Raw genomic sequence first — 19,451 nt, 5'->3', positions numbered from 1 at the left:
GTTTCCAGTCCAGAGAGCGCCGCCGCGTCGGCTGATCGTCGGCAGACCCGGGCCATGCGACCCCTGCTGCTCCTGGCCCCGCTGGGCTGGCTGCTCCTGGCGGACGCGAAAGGCGACGCCAAGCCGGAGGGTGAGCGCGCGGCGGGGCGGGAGGCTCGCGGGGTCCGGTCCCGGGCGGCCTCGCTGAAGATCTGTGGGTCCCGGAGGCCTGGGCTGGGGCTGAGGGGTGCTGGGTTCCGGCCACTGGTCCTCCTACTCCTGGCGACTCGTTGAAATCACTTCCCCTCTTGGGGCTGCGGTTCCCACATTCGTGCAGCAAGAGAGAGTGAGTGACATGGAAGTCCCGTTCAGCGCGGGAGGGACTCATAATAGAGCGCTGCGGGTGTTAAGGGTCAGCGCTGGCTTTGGCCACTCTCTGTGGACTGCTTTCAGCGACCAGAGGTCAGCTAAGTGCCATCGCTACTCTGGAAGCGGTTGCCTTCCCTTATTCCCGCTTTCCAGCCTGGCCACCTGAGGTGAGAGTTGATTCACTCTCCGGGGTTGCGGGGAGCCTGAGCCTTGGAACAGGATTCCCCCACCCGCGGTGTGTCTGGTTCCCTCTCTACTGGGCCTCACCGCTGCAGGGGCGCAGGGCCTTGGGATATGGTGGGGAGGAAAGGATGCAGAGTAGTGGGAGCTTTCACTCTGCCTCTGCGAAGCCCCTGCCACAAGGGTCTTCTCTCCAGTTCACATGTGGGGAGACTGCCCCTCAGACAGGAAGCAGCTGCCCAGGGTGGTCTGGCTGTGAAGTCACTGGCCTCGGGGGCTGGGGATTTAGCTCAGCGGCACAGCGCCTGCTTGGCAAAAACACAAGGTCGTGAGTTCAATTCCTGGTACCGGAAAAAGCCCCCCCTCCCCCCGACAAAAAAGTCTCCGTTCTGCAGGACTCCCAGTCTTGTGCTCCTTGTACTTCTCCAAGGCGGAGTGGGTGTCTGAGTGAGGCTTCTCTCCTCCCAGCCCCTTCCTGGCCTGGACCAGCTCCAGGGCTGCCCACCGGCACCCAAGGGCCCAGGGAGGTGGAGGGAGATGACCGCCCTGGCAAAGCTATTCCAAGCTGGCCGTACTTTCCACGGCACCCCGCTCCACTCGACCCACCATTCTGGAGAGCCTGGCAGCCGGGGCGTTGGGTTGGGCTGGGGAAGAGATGGAAATCACTGTGTCTGGGTTACCTCCTTGGTTGCGCCCGAGGCCTCATCTTCCCGATGGCGGACCCATTGTGCTTAATAACTCCACTAGGGTTAGAGTGAGTCCCAGCCTGCACACTGGGGCCATCACAGCTCAGTCCTAGAGTGCTAGAGGATGCCAAGACCGTGAGAGCGCGGCTCACTGCCTGGGCCATTCACGAGCCTCTCCGAGCGCATTTCCTCCCCTCATGGAGTCCCCAGCCTGGCACTAAGGTGGGTCAGAGAAGGGAGTGTGGAAGATGCTGAGCACGGGGCTGCTGGCAGCCTGTGCAAAGGGCCTGCACCGGCCTGGTCCGCTTCCTGGCCAGCAGCCAGCAGCCCTATAATAGCCTCTGTTTTTTTCTGGGCCTCGCTTTCCCCGCTTCTGCTGATGGGCCCCCTCCACCCAGACCATACCAGGAGAGAAACTGCAGCTGCCCACGATGAAGCCCAGAGAGGTGAGTGCAAGGTGGGACAGTATGCCGCTGAGGCTTCCTACTTCCTGATCCCAGCGGGGGACAGGAGGAGGAGGGCAGAATGGATACGAGCCAACCCTCGCCGCCAACCCTCGCCGCCAACCCTCGCCGCCGCCGAGGCCTTCCTGTTTCGGGAGGGCAGGATCCAGGATGTGGCTGAGGTCACTGGGGTACCTGGTGGCCAGCAGGAGGACGTGCAGGACGTAGGGTGCCGACAGGAGGCCGCTTCGCTTCCCTTGCCCTATGTAGACTTTTTTTCCCATGCTGTGGATCAAACCCAGGGCCTGATATTGGGAGCGCAGTGGGAGGGGACTTCGCACCTTCCCTCCTTAGTGAGTAGCCTGGTGTGTGGCCTGAGCCGGAGCCTTTCTGGGCTGGGCTAGTGCTGCTGGGGAAGAGGGGCATCCAGGGGGCCTAGTCGGTCAGGGCTGGTGGCTCCATCATCTCCTGAGGACCCCAGAGGTTCTGTGCTGGAGGCTTCCTCCTGGGCAGCCTGCCTGCGCTTTGCCGACCTCTCTCATTGAATCCTCATGTCCTTGGAGGAAGACGCTGTTATTATCCACTTGGGTCTCTTAATATAGATGAGGAAACTGAGGCACAGGGAGGTGAAGACAGGGGTCTCCGCTATGTAGCACAGGCTGGGCTTAAACTTGCAATCCTCCTGCTTCAGCCTCCTGAGTGATGAGATTACAGGTGTGCAACATCACACTGGGCCCAACCGTCTTTCCTTACCACCCCGCTCTGCACTTTCGCATTTATCTCCACTGGCCCAGTCACAGCTGGGTTGGTGTGCCAGGGTGGGCAGCAGATGAGGGGGGCTGAGTTCTCTGGTGCCAGGCTCCACGTGGGCTTGTCCTGAACCCAGAGCAGTGGCCGAGTAAACAGAGAGCAGGCCCTGGTGCTGAATGCTCACATTGCGCGTTGCCCAGAGCTGTGGCTGGATGGGAGGTGGATCAGAAAAGCCTTCCCCGAGCGCCTACCTAGGGTGCTCACCTTGGGAAGCCCGAGAGAGGTCTGCAGCCGCTGGTCAGTGGCACTCTGGTATGTCAGGCTCTCAGGCAGAAAGACAGTGAGGTTCAGGGCCTGCGTGATGGGAATGCCCCCTGCTCTTTCCCCTCTCACTCCATGGTCTTGACAAGGGGTACACAAGGATACCTGCAGCCAGGTGTAGTGGCACACGCCTATGATCCCAGCACTTGGGAGGCTGAGGCAGGAGGACTGCATGAGTTCCAGGCCAGCCTGGGCTACATAGTCAATTCAAAGCCAGCCAGAACTACATGCCAAGAGCCTGTCTTAAAAAAACAAAAAGCCCCAACAATATAAAAAAAAAAAAAAATCACCTCCCATGTAGAGGGTAAATGTAAACATCACCATCACTTAAAATCAGCTTCCTGCCTTGCTCCTTGAGGTCAGACAGACCATACTGGGCCCTAGTCACCCTGGGTCCCAGCCAGGGAGGTGGGGCGGGGGAGATAGATGAGGCGCTGGTGCGGCAAAGGGAGAAGGAAGAGGTTTGCACCGGTGCCTCAACTGTTGACCAGCCAAGGGACCGGCCACAGAGATGAGAGAAAGGAGGGCTTCCTGGCGGAGGTGGACTGAGGGTCTCCCTAGGGAAGGAGGAGGCATTGCAGAGGGGCCAAGGCTGTGGGGACAGCTGAGTGACAGGGTGATTTTCTGGAAGTGTTAAGGGTTGGTGTCAGGTCCCCTGGAGAGGGTGTGCTTTGAGCTCTTGCTGGAATCGCCTCCCCACCCCTGCATCTGAGCCAGCGTCACAGGAGCCGGGGGTGGCTTGCCTAGTGTTCCCAAATGTGGTCTGCTACAGAGCTGGTGCACCTGGGGCCCCAGGGCCTGGGAATCTGGATGTCAAACCTCCCGTGTGATGCTGCTGTGTGGCTGATAGGGAAGAATCATAGGATCCTTAGCCAGGCCCGTGACCACTGCGCGGCCTGGGGGACTGGGATTTGTTAGGGCCCCAGGGTGGCGCTTTGTAGCACACAGGGAAACGGGGACGGGGCAGGCTGAGGAGGAGGATGTCGGGCGTGTAGGCAGGGCCTGGCGTGGCTGGGGAACTTCCCTACACCCAGCCAGACGGTTTCCTTGGACAGAGACAGTGCCCTGCTACAGATGGCCGGGGCCGTGCCAAACCCAGACAGTGCCCACAGTCAGGTTAGGAGGCCACTCGGGAGCTGGGCTGCTCGTGTCCACTCCCTGGTGCTGCCGCTTCCTGGCTCCCTGGGGCAACTTACACGCCACCCCTGAGCCTAATGCGGAGTGGGGTCCGTGTCTACATTGCTTAGGACGGCGTGCGGCCCACACAGTGAAAGGTTCGCCGCTGTTACTTAGTTAAAAGCAGGAGCCTGAGACACATCATGGCTCCCTGTCCCCCTCCCCTGCTGCCCAGTTGGGAGCCTGTTCCTGGCGAGAATCCAGAATATTCCTCCCTCTCTCTCTCTCTCTCTCTCTCTCTCTCTCTCTCTCTCTCACACACACACACACACACACACACACACTGGCTTTTTCCACCCATGAAATGTGACACTCTTCCGGTCCCCAGCAGCCTCTTTGGGCCTCAGAGCTGGTCGCTGTGCTTCTTACCTGGGGAACACTTAACCATCAAAGCAGGAGTTAGGGGGGCCCTTCCCACTGTGAGCAGCCCCCCTCTGCCCTGTGGCTAAGGTGGCGGGACCCCTACTCTCTGCACCTGTCTGAAGCACCCACCCCTCCTGCTTCGGCCCCACCCACCCCAACTGGTTCCTGCCAGTCGCTGCCAGCCGTCTGGCACCCGCCAGCCCCCAGCCCTGGGGCCGGCAGCCTGCACCTCAGCATCTGCCAGCCCTGGCCAGCCGGTCCCCTTTGTCTTTCTGGTGCGACTCCAGACTTCCTGTGGTGGAGGGAGGGGCCCTACCCGCCTGCTTTTGGCCTGGCTGCTGAGGGACAGGGATTCACGCGGAGAAACCATAATGAGTGCCCCAAAGCGGGTCCTGCCTGCCCGGCTGGAGAAGGCAGACATCTGAGCAGGCTTGAGAGGTGGTGGAGGAGTGTCATTGTCCTGGGAGCTGCAAGACTATTAGAGAAAGGGGACGCAGAAGGAGCCCAGGGCATAGCCCCTGGCTAGAGGAGGGATTACAGAGTCTGCCAGCTGGAGGCCTTGAGTGCCAGGCAAGGCATTCTCCTCTCACCAGTCAGTACCAGCGGCGGCTCTCAGCATGTGCTGGGCTTTCCAGTCAGCGCAGTATATGCTGGGCTCGCGTAACCAGCCCAGCAGGCGGTTGGTGCTGTTACAATTTCTACTTTCCAAGGGGGAAACTGAGTCATAGAGCGCTGCGCTCTCAGGAATTGTCCAGCAAGCGCCATTGCAGAGGTGAAGGTCAGGGTGAAGGTCAGGAGGGGAGCAGTGGAGAGACCTCAAGCCAGTTTCCCTTGGCACTGGGAGAGTCTTGGGCTGGTGCAGTTCGGTTAGGGGGACTGCAGGGTGTATTGGGCATGTCTGCCCTGGGCACAGGTGCAGAGGGTACTGGCCTCCGGGCTTTGTATTTGCTGCCCCTACACTGTGTCCAGCACTGACCAGAGAGAGCCTTGAGGGGCGCTCAGAGCCATTCTTTACTGGGCCCCATTTGAGGCCTGAGCCCAAAGCCGGGACCTCGGTCCCACAGGGCCGGTACGGTCACCTCTCCTGTGGCTGCTGCTTGACACGTGGGCTAATGGCCAGGTGGAAGGCGCCCCACAGGGGATCCAGGAGACCCGGCTCTGTCCCAGCTCTGCCGTGAACGCGCTGAAGAATCTTCCAGCCAGGCTGGGCCCCATCTGCAATGGGCCGGCATGAAGACACTTCCTGCCGGGATTTGACAGGTTACTTGGGGCAGTGACCACCGCTGCCCACCTTCTTGGCATTGAGTCCCACTCACCTCGTCCCCCTCTGCCTGCAGACAACCTTTTGGTCCTCACCGTGGCCACGAAGGAGACTGAGGGCTTCCGCCGCTTCAAGCGCTCAGCACAGTTTTTCAACTACAAGGTCCAGGTGAGGGCTTCTGGGGGAGGAGGAGCCTACGGCGCTGGTGTCCCCCTTCTTATGCCGCCAGGGGCCCCAAGACAGACTTGGGGCTCCAGGGTGGTTTGGGGAACCCTGAAGGATAAGCGTGAGAGAGGACAAGCAAGGGTAGGGCGTGAGGCTGTTCTGGGAGGTGACCGAGAGGATCATGGGCTCCGCCGTGTCCTCTGCATGCACCTTTGTGGGTGTGATGTTGGGCCCTGGGGATGGAGTTGTGGACAAGACCGACAGTGTCTGTCTACACAACTTGCCAGAAGCCTGGAAGAAGGCAGTATAGTTTATGCAAATGAGGGCTGCTTCAGGCGAAGCTGGATCCAGGGTTGCCCAGAGCAACATACTGGGATGTGGCTTGGGGGGGAGGACACTGTGATTGGCCAGGCATGGTCACTGGGAACCGGGTCCGACTCACACCTGCAGAGCGGTTTCCCTGCAGCAGGTTGCAGAGGTACCAGCCAAGTAGTGTGCCCACTGCCCAGCAGGCAGGTGACAGTTGGCTGGAAGGTACTTTCCCGCTGCGGCTGGTGTTAAGTGGCCGTCCTGTGCAGGCGCTGGGCCTGGGGGAGGACTGGGACGTGGAGAGGGGGACGACGGCGGGTGGAGGACAGAAGGTCCGGCTGCTGAAGAAGGCGCTGGAGAAGCACGCAGACAAGGAGGACCTGGTCATCCTCTTCACAGACAGGTGGGTGGCCCTGAGCGGGGCCTGTGGGCGTCAGGATAGGGAGGGTCACTCGAGCTAAGGTTGTCTGATGTTGAGGGATCCGTGAACCCCTGAATAAGACAAGACCATCCAGTGTAGCCCACTCCACTCCACTCTTGGGGCAAAGACGAGAGGGGGTGACACGCGGGCTGCGCAGAGCCGAGCCGCGTGTGCCAAGGACCAGGTTACAGGCAACATCGCGGCCCAGGGGCGGAGGCTTAGCAGGCTGCCCTGGAGACCCTGGGCAGATCCTTTTCCCAGATGGTGGCCCAGATGTCGTGGGCGGAGGGGGCTGTGGGGCGCCTCCATCCGTGTTCCCTCCTGCTGGGGGCCTGCTGTGCCCCTGTCGCGGGGCCCCGAGGTACCTCTCCCCGCTCTGGCCGCAGCTATGACGTGGTGTTCGCCTCGGGGCCCCGGGAGCTCTTGAAGAAGTTCCGGCAGGCGAGGAGCCGCGTAGTCTTCTCGGCGGAGGACCTCATCTACCCTGACCGCAGGCTGGAGGCCAAGTACCCAGCAGTCTCCGACGGCAAGAGGTTCCTGGGCTCTGGAGGTGAGAGGCTCCCCCGGGCATGGGGCCTGGCGCCCCCTTCGGGAGGGTCCCCCTTTCCTGACAGTCAGGTGTATCTCAGGGCGTCACGCAGAGCTCCTTGGACTGAGCTCCAGAGTTTTCAGCCTCAAGCGTACTCCCCTTTGGATGAGTCATTCATCCTCATCCCATTCAGCAGCCTCCCAGACACAGACAAAACACGGGGTCACCCACCCGCCCTTGGCCTCTCTCACCTCCTGTCCGTCATGAGTCATGTGACCCTGCCTTCCTAAAGAGCTCTCCAGTCTGCCCTTGAAGGCCTACACTCACCACCTCACCCAGCTCTTAACCTTTGTAGACTTCTAATTGCTTTGCCAGGCTCCACCCTCTTCCCATTAGGATCTGTCCTCCACCCAGCAGCCAGGGGAGTCTTTAAAAGGGCGCAGATTACTGGATGTGGTGGGCATGTCTATAATCCCAATACCAGGGAGGCTGAGGCAGGAGGATTGCAAGTTTAAGGCCAGCCTGGGCTACACAGCAACTTCAAGGCTGGCTTGGACTACAGTGTCTCAAAAACAAAAACAAACAAAAGGATGCAACTCTACACTCATGGCTCAGTGAGTTCCCACTGCTCGAAGAGGAAGGGAGATCTGTCCGGCAGCCACTGTCTCCCTGGCTCAGAGTGACCACAGTCCAGATGGTCTGGCCTTGGCCTTGGCCTGGGCTCAAGATGTGCTGTTTCTCCTCCCTTTGCCTCTTGCGGTCTGCACTGGCCAGGAAGCCTGTGGGCTTTTCCACCTCCCGGGGGTCAGGCCCAGAGTGTGCTTGGCCGGCCTCTCCTGTTCTCTGGGCCGTGTTTCCCAGATCACTGAATAAAAGGGGCACCAAGCCTGGACCTCGCCCTCTCCACTCCCCAGGGCCCCCTGGTCCAGTCTCTGGACCAAGCAGGTACAGTTTAGAGTGTGCCTTTGATCCTGGGAATCCTCCAGCCGGAGATGTTAACTGGCTTGCATCCCACATTCCCTCAATCTAGGAAGACTTCTGGGAGGAGGCAGGCTTTGTGGGTGAAGGCGTGGGAGGTGAATGGGAGGGAGGGGACCCCTGACTCAGAGACCGGAAGCTAAGTGTCTGTCTTGGCGTCATCCCTGGCACCTCTCTGCAGGCTTCATTGGCTATGCCCCCAACCTCAGCAAGCTGGTGGCCGAGTGGCAGGGCCAGGACAGCGACAGCGACCAGCTCTTTTACACCAAGATCTTCTTGGACCCAGAGAAGCGGGTAAGAGGAGGCGGGTGGGCCGAGAGACAGGGGGTTGGGGGGTCCTGACTCTGGATCCCGCTGGCCAGGCTGCACCGGGGACAGTCCCCTGGCTTGTGTTGGTCTGTTGACATACTGTACACAGGCTATGAAAAACCAACTCCCAGTCCTGGAGGCTGCGAGTGTGAGGTCGGATTCATCGGGTCTCAGCCAGAGCGATTGGGTTCTTGGAATAAAAGCAGTAGTGAGGTTGCTTTCTCGTAGGGGTGCTGCGAGGGTCACAGGAACATACAGCGGCGGCTGGCATGCAGGAGAATGCTAATCAAGTGTTTGTAAAGTTACCATTGTGGTCGTCATTGTGGTGGTTGGTGTGGTTGAACCAGCTGCTAGATTCCTTCCAGATCTGGGGTTTCCTGGCTCTCTGAGCAGAGCCACTAGACCAGGGAACCCCGGGGGTTTGCTGCCCTGCTGTGACAAGCTGAGCGAGCGTGGGCACAGGCCCTCCGCACTGCTGTGTGGGGAGCCCCGTCCGCCGAGACCCGTCCTCACACGCTGCAGCCCCGTGCCGTCGTCTCCACAGGAGCAGATTAATATCTCCCTGGACCACCGCTGCCGCATCTTCCAGAACCTGGACGGAGCCTTGGGTGAGCGGTGCCCCCGAGGAGAGGAGGGATGGGAGCTGGGTTGTGGGGTGGGGAGGACCAGGCCTCTCTTGGGCAGCAGGGAAAGGGGACAGCTTGGGGTGGGGGGATGCACGGAGCAGGTACTGGGCCCTTGCTCTGCAGGCTGTCCTTATTGATGGGCCCCCGCTCTACAGATGGGGCCCTCTCCTTACAGAAGGGGCCCTCCCCTCCTCCAGGGGAGGTTTCCTGGGCTGGGGCAGGGGCAGGGCCTGAGTTGGCAGGGAGTTGATGGGAAGAAGAGTGGCTGGTGCTTGGTGTTGCTGGCCCTTCAAGCCTTAGGCGGGGCCTTATGTCTGTGGCTGGTGATCATGGTGCTTGGCTGTAGATCTTGCTGGGTGACCTCAAACACACACACACACACACACACACACACACACACACACACACACGCTGGGAATCCTACCAGACCAGAGTCCTTCGGATGAAAACTAGTGGTCCTCTCCCAGTAAAGAACCATTGCACCTTCTCCCCGTGGTTTCCGGGGGGCTCATGAACTTGGGCAGAGAAGTAGTGTCCAGGTCCCTACCCGGGCATTTCCGGACCTTACAGGGTCCATCCTTGTGGTCACCCACCACAAAAGGCCTCCGTCCCCAGCGTCCTCTCAGGAAGCCCCTGTGTGTCTACTGCGGTTGGCAGCTTCCTGTCTGTTCTGTGCAGACTCCGAGGGTCAGAGCAGGGGTGTGGGGACCCTGCTGTGGGGCCCTCTATGCCAGGCGTCTTGGTGCTACTGTGCATGCTGGAAGCTGGGATGGCCTGCATCTTTGGTCCCCTCCCACCACCACCTCTGGCTCCAACATATGCATTTGGCTTGGTGGGGATGAAGAAGGGATTGTGCCCATTTTATGGATGGTGAAACTGAGGCCAGGGAGGGGAAGCGCCTTGCCCAAAAGTGTGCCCTGCCCCCACCTGCCAGCCCCCAGGCCTGACCACTGGGCAGATGTGGACAGGCTGTGCTTTCTGACCCCCAGACGAGGTTGTGCTCAAGTTTGAAATGGGCCACGTGAGAGCTAGGAACCTGGCCTACGACACTCTTCCGGTCCTGATCCATGGCAATGGGCCCACCAAGGTAGGAGGCCCTGCCGTGGGGAGAGCTGGGTAGGAGGCAGAGCTCAGCTCAGCCCTCACGGTCATCCTTCCCTGTGAGTCCCGTCTTCTCTCCCTCCCTGCTGTGTGCGCGGGGGCCTCATCCCTCCCTCCTGGGCAGCAGGATGCAGAAGAGATTGCTGTCCCCCTCGGTGCCTAGGCTGGGCTGCCAGAGCCATCTGCACACCCTCATCCCAGGGCCCTGTGTCAGGGTAGGGACCCAGGAACCTGCATTTTACAAGTGCCCGGGAGATCCAAAGAGGAAGAAGCGCTGCAGTGCCGCCTCTTCCCTCCGGCCTCCTCAGGGCAGCGCGCTGCTCTCCCCACGACTACTCAGGGTGGGAGAGAGCTGGACGCACCGCACCCTGGGCGCGGGGAGGTAGGGCTTGGGGACAGGGCGGCTGGCCTGGCTCTCCTCCAGCTCCGTCCGCGTCTCCTGACAGCTGCAGCTGAACTACCTGGGCAACTACATCCCGCGCTTCTGGACCTTCGAGACGGGCTGCACCGTGTGTGACGAAGGCCTGCGCAGCCTCAAGAGCATGGCGGTGAGGCTGCCGGCCAGGCCTGTGCGGGGGGCGGGGGCGGGGGCGGGGCGCTCCCCATCGGGGGATGCCTGGAATAGACGCCTGCTGTCTGAGCTTCTGTTCCTTCGCCACCTCCTGCCCTCTCCTGGCAGCCTTCTCGGACCACACAGCCGCTGGCTTCCCTCCAGATGCCTGCGTTCCGCCTTCTCCTCCTGTTGCTCCTCAGTCCACGAGGCTCTGTCCTCTGCGTGCTGTCCACCAGGCCTGGCTCTGAGCCTGGCTCGTCCCTGCCCCTGCTGCTGAGCGCTCCCAGGCCCAGGCTCCTGTCCACCAGAGCACATGTTTTTTGTTTGTTAGTTTCTTTTGAGACGGGGTCTCCTGTGTAGTACAGCATGGCTTCGAACCTGCCATCCTCCTGCCTCAGCCTCCCAAGTGCAGGAGTTGCCATTGTTGGCTGTGGCACATACTTTTGCTTGTGGCTCTGCTCCCCCGAGCACGCTAAGGCTGGGCGACAGTGCACAGCTGGACACTGCTGGACTCTTGTGGCTCCTCCCCCATGCAGGATGAAGCTCTGCCCACGGTCCTGGTCGGCGTGTTCATAGAGCAGCCCACGCCATTCCTGTCCCTGTTCTTCCAGCGGCTCCTGCGCCTCCACTATCCCCGGAGTAAGATGCGGCTTTTCATTCACAACCACGTGAGTGCTGGACACTCTTTGTGTCCTCTGGTGGCCTGCGGCAGGACCAGCTTCCTGAGGTGGCCTGAGGCCTCTAAGGATCTGACTCATCCAGTCTTGTCTGGGCCCAGTGGGCGTGGGCGGTGGGCCATGACCCCAAAGGACAAGATTGGCTCTGGAGTCAGACTGGCTGGGCTTGAATCCCAGTGGCACCACTTTTATTGACTGTGTGACCTTGGATACACTCCCCTACCTCGCTGTGCTTCTGTTTTCTGAGATAATGATGGGTGCAGTAGTGGGAAGCTGAGGCAGGGGGACTTCGAGTTAGTCTGGGCACCCGGTGAAAACCAGAGTCCAGAGATGAAAGGGGCAGAAGATGTAGCTCAGTCACAGAGCACCTGCTAGCATAGGTGAGGCCCTGGGTTGCATTCCCCGTCCTGCCCTGCTCAAAAAAAAATTGGGTAGAGGATAATAGTGGCAGCCACATAGAACTGCTGCAAGAGTTGACCAGGTTGGTCAGTGGCATGCATAGAAGAGCTCCTGGTGGCCAGTCAGGCTGATGCGGGGTTTGGTTTGGTTTTCCTTCAGTACTTTTTGGGGAATCAGGGAAAGTCCCGAGGCCGCTGCTTTGTGGGGAGCGGCCTAGATCAGCCCTCCCGCTCCTCCTTCCAGCCATATCGCCTCCCTCTCGGCCCCTCTCTACTGTTTGTTCAGCTGCGATGCCAGCGCACTCTTCAGAGCCTACCTGTGTGCAAAGCTCTGTCTTCCTGAAAGTCTTTCAGCTGCCCTGTCTGTAGCTGCCCCCTACAACCTTTTGTTTTTTCAGCACTGAGGATTGAACCCAGGCCTTTTCATTGAGCTAGGTGCCCAGCCCTTTTCTTATTTTTTATTTTGAGACAGGATCTCTCTAAGTCACTAAGTTGCCCAGGCTGGCCTCACACTTGCAATCCTCCTGCCTCAGCCTCCTAGAGTGCTGGGATGATGGGCATGTGCCACCACACCCAGCTCTTTTTTCTGAGACAGTGTGCCCCTCACCCCAGGGACACCTCAGCTCCCTACCTAGGTCACCAACACTCATTCCACCTGTGCATTGTGCTAACTAGAGCTGGGTGTGGTGGCATATGCCTATAATCCCCGCCCCCGGGAGGCTGAGGCAGGAGGATTGTTGCGAGTTCAAGGCCAGCCTGAACTACATAGCGAGACACTGTCTCAAAAAGACCAAAAAAAAACAGGACGTAGGCCCTCCCTGCAGACAGCAAGCCATGCAGCCACGAATAGGGACTTTGTGTAGAAAGAGAAATGTCACAGGCGGCCTCTGAGGACTGCAGCTGACTCGATGTCTGCTTGCTGTGAGCCAGGGGGGAGGTGTGGCTGTCCTCTCATTTTACAAGGGAGAGAACAGAAGTGGAGACAGGTGAAGGGGCCAGTCCAGGGTCACAAGCTCCTCCTAGCCAAGGTCAGTCTGAACCCTGAGTTTGGGTCTAGAGGCCCTGGTCTGCCCACACCCCCACACTGGGGGCCTCAAGTGGGGGCTCTTGGTCACCAAATCGAAGTCAAGGGTCACGTGGTACCAGGGGTGGGCCCTCCGGGCAGAAGTCTGGACAGGCATGCAGATGGCCAGGGATGTGGCAGAGATGGAAGGAGCCGCCCAGCAGTGCCAGAGGGTGCTGGGGTGCCAGGGTGGGCCCTGTTCCCTGGTCCTCACCCTGCCACCGCCCCCAGGAGCAGCACCACAAGGCACAGGTGGAGCAGTTCCTGGCCGAGCATGGCAGCCAGTACGAGTCGGTGAAGCTGGCGGGCCCCGAGGTGCGGATGGCGAACGCCAATGCCAGGAACACAGGCGCGTGAGTTGTGGGCTGGGTCCTCCTCGTTGCCAGTGGCGGGGGCGGATGGGCTGTGACGGCGGCAGCAGCAGGCTGGGCTGCAGGAGGTCATAGGCCCCTCTCTGGGCCCCAGGGCCCCCAGCTGTCAGGTGAGGATGTGGTCTCTGCCCTGCCTGCCTCTAGTCCTAGGCAGGCTGAGCAGCATCTTTTGGGTTCAGGAAGCAAATTCAAGAATGGAACGGCCAGAGGCCTAGACATAGACAGACTGAGTTTTTCTGTTATTATTATTATCATCATCACCGGTATTATTATCATTATTATTTATTACTATTTGGTTTTGTGAAACAGGGTCTCACTATGTAGTTTAGGCCAGCCCTGAACTTGCTGCCTGGAACTCATGGTGATCCTCCTGCTTCAGCTTCTGCATGTGCCGCCATGCCTGGCGTGTTTTACTTTTAATAGAAGAACAAATTAGCCGGGTGTGGTGGTGCACGTCTATAATCCCAGCACTCAGGAGGCTGAGGCAGGAGGATCAAAGTAAGTTCAAGGCCAGCCTGGGGTACATAGTGAGTTCAAGGCCAGTCTGGGTACATAGCAAGAACAAAACACCAAAAAAAAGGTAATGACACAAATAATTTGCGTTGACTGTGGAAGAATTAGCTGAGATCAGAGGCTGGGCAACTTCCTATGAAGGACTAGGGGTAACATGACATAGGAATGGGCTTCTCGGACTCTGCCCTTGTGACCCAGAAGTGGCGTCAGAGCACGTAATGCATGAGTGTGGCTGTGCTCCAGCAAGGTTGTATTTATAGACAATGACATTTGACATCCTTATAATTTTCATATATTCTTTGGATTTTCCCCCCCAGTCATTCAAAAAGAGAAAACTATTCTTAGCCCATGAGTAGTTACAAAATCAGGGGCTGGACCTGATGACATGAGTTCGAGGCCAGCCTAGGCTACATAGCCAGACTCTGTCTCCAAAAACCAAAAGCCAAAACCAAAAACAAACAAGAAACAGGTAGTGGGAAGATTTGGGTCAGGGACCATCGTTTGCTAAGCGCTGGGCCAAGTGAATAAAAAGGACACACTTCCGTTATGGTGGTTGTGGTGGTGCTGGGGATAGAACCCAGGGTCTTGCGCATACTAAGCAAGGGCTTCACCGCTGAGCTATACCACACCCCCCCCTTTTTTTTTTTCAGCCTGTGGATTGAACCCAGGGCTTTTGAACTGAGCAATATCTGCAACCCTTTTATTTGTATTTTTTTTGAGATAGTCTTACTAAATTGGGCTCAAACTTAGGATCCTCCTGCCTCAGCCTCCCAGAGTGCTGGGACTTACAGGCATGCACCACCATGCCTGGCCCAAACCTCATTTTTAAGGCTTTTGGTATATATTACCAAATTGTCCTCCAGGCAGGCACGAGCTCCCCCACCCTGGAGTGTCAGGCCTGTCTGAAGAGCTGTGCTTCCCCGGGACTATCACAAGCCCCGGCCTTCGCCCTGAGAGCACAGTAGTGCAGGTGTGGGTCTCAGCTTTGGGAGGGACCTTGCAAGTGGCTGGTCCCGTCGCTGCAGCCCCGGATAGTCGGCCTCTCCCCTTCCTCCTTGCAGAGACCTTTGCCGGCAGGACCACTCCTGCACCTACTACTTCAGCGTGGACGCCGACGTGGCCCTGACTGAGCCTGACAGCCTGAGGCTGTTGATCGAGCAGAACAAGTGAGCCGTGGGAGGCTGTGGACCTGGCACCGCTGGGCACTGGCCAGGGCAGGGAGCCCCTTGCCCCTCTCCTCCTCCGTGGCCTGGGTTGTGGGTCCCCAGCCTGGTAGAGGGTGGCACCTCCCCCCATCTGTCACTGTCTGCCCCATGGGAGGGAGGAACCAGCACCTCGCCAGGCCGTGATCCTGCCCCAGCAAAGTGTGTAGAATCCCCCGCCCCATGCAGGGCATAGGGGCCCCTTCTGGTCCCCGTCCCCGGTCAGGTCTGCCTCCTGTTCCCACTGAAGCACCCCTTCCTCAGGAACGTCATTGCCCCGCTCATGACGCGCCACGGGAGGCTGTGGTCAAACTTCTGGGGGGCGCTGAGTGCCGACGGCTACTACGCTCGCTCCGAGGACTACGTGGACATCGTGCAAGGGCGCCGTGTGTGAGTACCCGCATGGCACGCCACTTCCAACTCCTTCGGCCCAGGCACGCCTGTCCCAGCTGCCCTCAAATTGCAAGTGTGCTGGGTGTGCTAAGAGTCACGCCTGTAATCTTAGCATTCAGTAGGCTGAGGCAGGACGATTGCTGTGGCTTGGAGGCCAGCCTGAACTACAGCGTGAGTCCCTGTCTCAAAATCCAAAACAAAGCAGAAAAATTGCTGTAGAACCTCAAGCAGTCAGACACGCAGAAGGACTTCCTGGCATTGTCCTGGGCTCGTGCGCCCGGAGTAGGGGCTGTGGATCACTCTATCATGCTGTCTCAGCCTTGGCCCCCTCCCCTTTGGTCCTCGAGCCAGACTTTCAGCCTGTGACTCCTCCCTGCTCTCCATCGACCCCTTCCTCTTCCCTCCCCAGCGGCGTCTGGAACGTGCCGTACATCTCCAACGTCTACCTGATCAAGGGCAGCATCCTTCGGGCGGAGCTGCACCGCACAGACCTGTTCCACCACAGGAGGCTGGACCCTGACATGGCTTTCTGTGCCAACGTCCGGCAGCAGGTCAGAGGATGCGGGGAGGTGGACCACCCTGTCATCTTAGGCCTGGGACCTTCTTATTTTGTTTTTTTTGAGGCAGCGGCGGTCTAGCTATGTAGTTCAGGCTGGCCTTGAACTCACTGTGTAGCCCAGTCTGGCTTCAAAGTTGTGGCAGTCTTCCTGCCTCAGCCTCTCCAGTGCTGGGATCACAGGCATATGCCACCATGCCCAGCTCACAGTCCTTTTCTTTTATGTATTCATTCTTTAATTCCCTCCTGCCCTCCAAGAAGTCTTCTTGGTTAATCCCCAGGGTTGGGGCTGGGCCAGGTGCTGGGGACACAGGCAACGCATGCTTATTGGTTGCTAATCTCATGAACACATCCAGGCGGGTGCAGCAGCCTGACTCTGCCCCGGGGTGTGCAGGAGGACACGGTAGGGAGCCCCTCTCCCATCGGGCGTGTTCTCCCCAGGAGGTGTTCATGTTCCTGACCAATCGGCACAGCTTTGGCCACCTGTTGTCCCTGGACAGCTACCAGACCACCCACCTCCACAACGACCTCTGGGAGGTCTTCAGCAACCCCGAGGTGAGGCCCAGTGGGTGGGCAGGGAAGGAAGGGACTCCTGTGATCCTGGGCCCAGAGGCGCCTCCCTGGCCCTCAGAGCACCTGCCTCCCCCTTTCTACTCCTCTGGGACTCAGTAGCTGGCACAGGATTTGGGACAGCGCCATCTAATGGAGGAGTGGCCGGGTGTCAGAGGCCCTGGCTTGTGGCCCAGATCTGCCTGGAGGAGCCGGGACTTAGTTGAGCCTCTCAACTTTTGGGGCCTCTGTCATCTTTGCTCTAATGGTTGTACCCTCCCAGCCTGTCTTGCCCTGAGGGTGTCATGATGATCAGAGGGGACAGTTGTGACAGTGATTCTAGGTATCGGGAGCTTGTGGCTGACACGGGCATTTGTACGCACTGTACCTGCACACAGCTGCGTAGACACAGATGCACGCATGCGCACATGTGTGCAGGAGCCACCTCCCGTGGGCACACTTGGCCGACATGGGCGCGTAGCCACCTGCCCTGGGTGCACACGTCCACTGTCATCCCGAGGGGCTGCGGGAAGGAGACCCTCGGGGGAGCCTTCTGTGGGTGGACACGTGGCGAGCCCCACCGCTGTTGCTCCCTGCAGGACTGGAAGGAGAAGTACATCCACGAGAACTACACCAAGGCCCTGGCGGGGAAGCTGGTGGAGACGGTAAGGACGGCGGGGCCCAGGAACAAAACTGGGAGCTCACATCCCCTACCTGCTGCGGCGGGAGGGGGCGGTGGGGGACTGACAGTGCGGGCCCTGGGAGCACCCCCTTTCTGTCTGCCCTGGCAGTGCTGCAGCCAGAGGTGTGGGTGGCAGGATGACCCTCTCCCTCAGTTGGCACTTTCTGCCCGGAGCCTGCAGAGGGAAGTGTCCCCAGATGAGATCCCAGCTGTGGCCTGTGGTCCCCTGGGCCAGGAGTGAGAAACGGCACACACAGGGGCCCTGTGGCGGGTTCTGCATCCCAGGGCAGGTGTTGGGTCACCCTGGATCTTGAGCCTGAGTCCCCACTCTCCCCAGCCTTGCCCCGATGTCTACTGGTTTCCCATCTTCACGGAGACGGCCTGTGACGAGCTGGTGCAGGAGATGGAGCACTTTGGCCAGTGGTCTCTGGGTGATAACAAGGTAGGGCCATCCTGACACGGGTGTCCTCTTTGTGGGCTCTCCCCTGGCTGTGTGCCAGTCTCCCTGGGACGCTTGGCTGGATGCTGGCAGGGGTGCCCACAGGCAGTCACGAAGAGAAGGATTGAGAAATGAGATAGTGTTGGTCCTTACACAGCCACTGCCACGTTGTAGCTTTCAGCTGCCTTAGCCAAGTTGCTAGGTATTCGGTTCCGGGTTACTGTTAGCGTGGTCTGGCTTTCTGCCCCTGATCCTGTGCGTGGAATGGACACGTGACCTCAGGTCCAAGTTCAGCAGACACTGGATGTGGGGGGCTTGCTGCATTGAGAGGCTGTGTGTTACCAGAAGCAGGAAGCTCATCGTGGGAGGTGCAGGCTTCCTTTTTTTTTAACCCTCCTGATGCTGGGGACGGAACCCAGGGGCTTATTTGTGCTAGGCAAGGGCTCCACTGCCAGGCTACATCATTTATTCATTAGACCATTATTCATGGTCTTCCTGGCTTCACATTTCTCATCCTCCTGCCTCAGCCTCCTGAGTACCTGGGATTGCAGGTGTGTGCCACCAGGCCTGGCTTCTGGTTACCTGTGTAGTCCACTTGCTTTGGTGGCTGGGCCATCTCCAGAGCCTAGTCCCTGGGTTAGCTTGGGCATTCTGAGCTCTGGCTAACCCTGATGCTCCAGTGACTGGGCCAGCCACGGACCCCAGTGCCTGGGCTAATTGTGCCTTTCTGCTGTGTGACAAGTGACCATAAGCTTAGTGGCTTAACACAACACCTATTTATTTTCCAGTGCTGGAGACTGAACCCAGGGCTCTCAAACTGAGCTATCTTCCCAGTTTGTTGTTTTTTTTGAGACAGGGTCTTGCTAAGTTGCTCAGGCTGGGCTTGAACTTGCGATCTTCCTGCCTCAGCTTCCCAGAGTGCTGGGATTACAGGTCTGCGTTGTGAAGCCCAGCTACAACACCTATTTATATATCCCAGTTTCCGTGGGTCAGGGATCCAGGCATGGCTTGGCTGGGTCCTCTGATCCTCTCACAAAGCCATGTCACGGGGCAGCTGAGGTTGGTGTCCCATCTGAGGCTTGGGGTCCCTTTCTGAGCTCTTGTGGTTCCTGGCAGGATTCCTTTCCCTGCAGCGGGATACATAGGGCAGCTGGCCTCTTCTGTGCCCGTGTAACACGTGGTCTTTCTCTCCCAGACCCTTCTTTAACGTCTGTGGCGGGCTGCGTCCTGAGCCTAGGCTAACCTCCCTTGATTAATTTAAGGTCAGCTAACTGACAGGGGCCAGTTACATCTGCGCCTCTGCCCCAGGACCTCCCAGTGTCACGCAGTCCCATCCTATGCCCAGCTTGGGGTCCTACGAGGCAGAGCCCGTGTACCAGCGCAGGAGTCTGGGTGCAGTCTTAGCCCTCACTGTGCTCACTTCCAGGACAACCGCATCCAGGGTGGCTATGAAAATGTGCCGACCATCGACATCCACATGAACCAGATCAGCTTCGAGCGGGAGTGGCACAAGTTCTTGGTGGAGTACATCGCCCCCGTGACAGAGAAGCTGTACCCCGGCTACTACACCAGGGTGGGGTCCGGGGGTGCAGCCTGAACTGGGGCGGCGTGGGGTATCTGGGAGGGGTGGGGGCCCGGAAGCCAGCCCAGCTTTGGGGACACACTGGACACAGGGCTCCCAAGAAGAAGTGGGTTCTGCCCTCCATTGGGCAGGGTGTGGAGAGGCGGGACCTTGGGCTGCACTAGGCTCTCAGGAGGACGCTTCCTTTGTCCCTGACCTCACCCTTTTCTTCTAGTTTTTAAAAAACGCTTGAGTCCGTGTTTGCAGTATTCAATGATTACACTCATCGTGGGGAGTTGGACCACGTCCATAACACACCTTCATTCCTTTACTTCCCCTCCTCCCCTCCCCGCTCCGTCTCTTGGTCTCGTTCTCATTTCCATAGCTCTAGTTCACTGTTTCCTGATATCTTTCTCTTTTTTTTTTTTGAGACAGGGTCTCGCTGTGTAGCGCAGGCTGGCCTTGAACTTGCGGTGATCCTCCTACCTCAGCCTCCTGAGTGCTAGGATTACTGATATTTATCTTTTT

The 19,451-nt window shown here is 59.0% G+C and overlaps 1 protein-coding gene across 1 annotated transcript in view; it reads left to right on the top strand.

Moving 5' to 3' along the window:
- Positions 1 to 19,451, top strand: part of Plod1 (procollagen-lysine, 2-oxoglutarate 5-dioxygenase 1) — a gene marked incomplete at its 5' end in the record, with an annotated part of 22,791 nt that continues 3,340 nt past the window's right edge. Inside the window, 18 exon segments of the mRNA XM_005403978.2 lie at positions 1 to 130; positions 1,613 to 1,660; positions 5,605 to 5,696; positions 6,272 to 6,405; positions 6,810 to 6,973; positions 8,112 to 8,224; positions 8,784 to 8,847; positions 9,855 to 9,952; positions 10,413 to 10,514; positions 11,056 to 11,187; positions 12,889 to 13,010; positions 14,603 to 14,707; positions 15,008 to 15,133; positions 15,546 to 15,687; positions 16,134 to 16,247; positions 16,841 to 16,906; positions 17,261 to 17,365; positions 18,789 to 18,935. Of these exon segments, the coding sequence (XP_005404035.1) occupies positions 55 to 130; positions 1,613 to 1,660; positions 5,605 to 5,696; positions 6,272 to 6,405; positions 6,810 to 6,973; positions 8,112 to 8,224; positions 8,784 to 8,847; positions 9,855 to 9,952; positions 10,413 to 10,514; positions 11,056 to 11,187; positions 12,889 to 13,010; positions 14,603 to 14,707; positions 15,008 to 15,133; positions 15,546 to 15,687; positions 16,134 to 16,247; positions 16,841 to 16,906; positions 17,261 to 17,365; positions 18,789 to 18,935 (1,950 nt within the window).

This window comes from Chinchilla lanigera, unplaced genomic scaffold (assembly GCF_000276665.1).
Source record: "Chinchilla lanigera isolate Chin_1 unplaced genomic scaffold, ChiLan1.0 scaffold00085, whole genome shotgun sequence".
In the NCBI taxonomy this organism is placed as follows: Eukaryota; Metazoa; Chordata; class Mammalia; order Rodentia; family Chinchillidae; genus Chinchilla; species Chinchilla lanigera.
The sequence above is the reverse complement of the archived record's forward strand: the minus strand, read 5'-3'. Positions and strand labels throughout refer to the sequence as shown.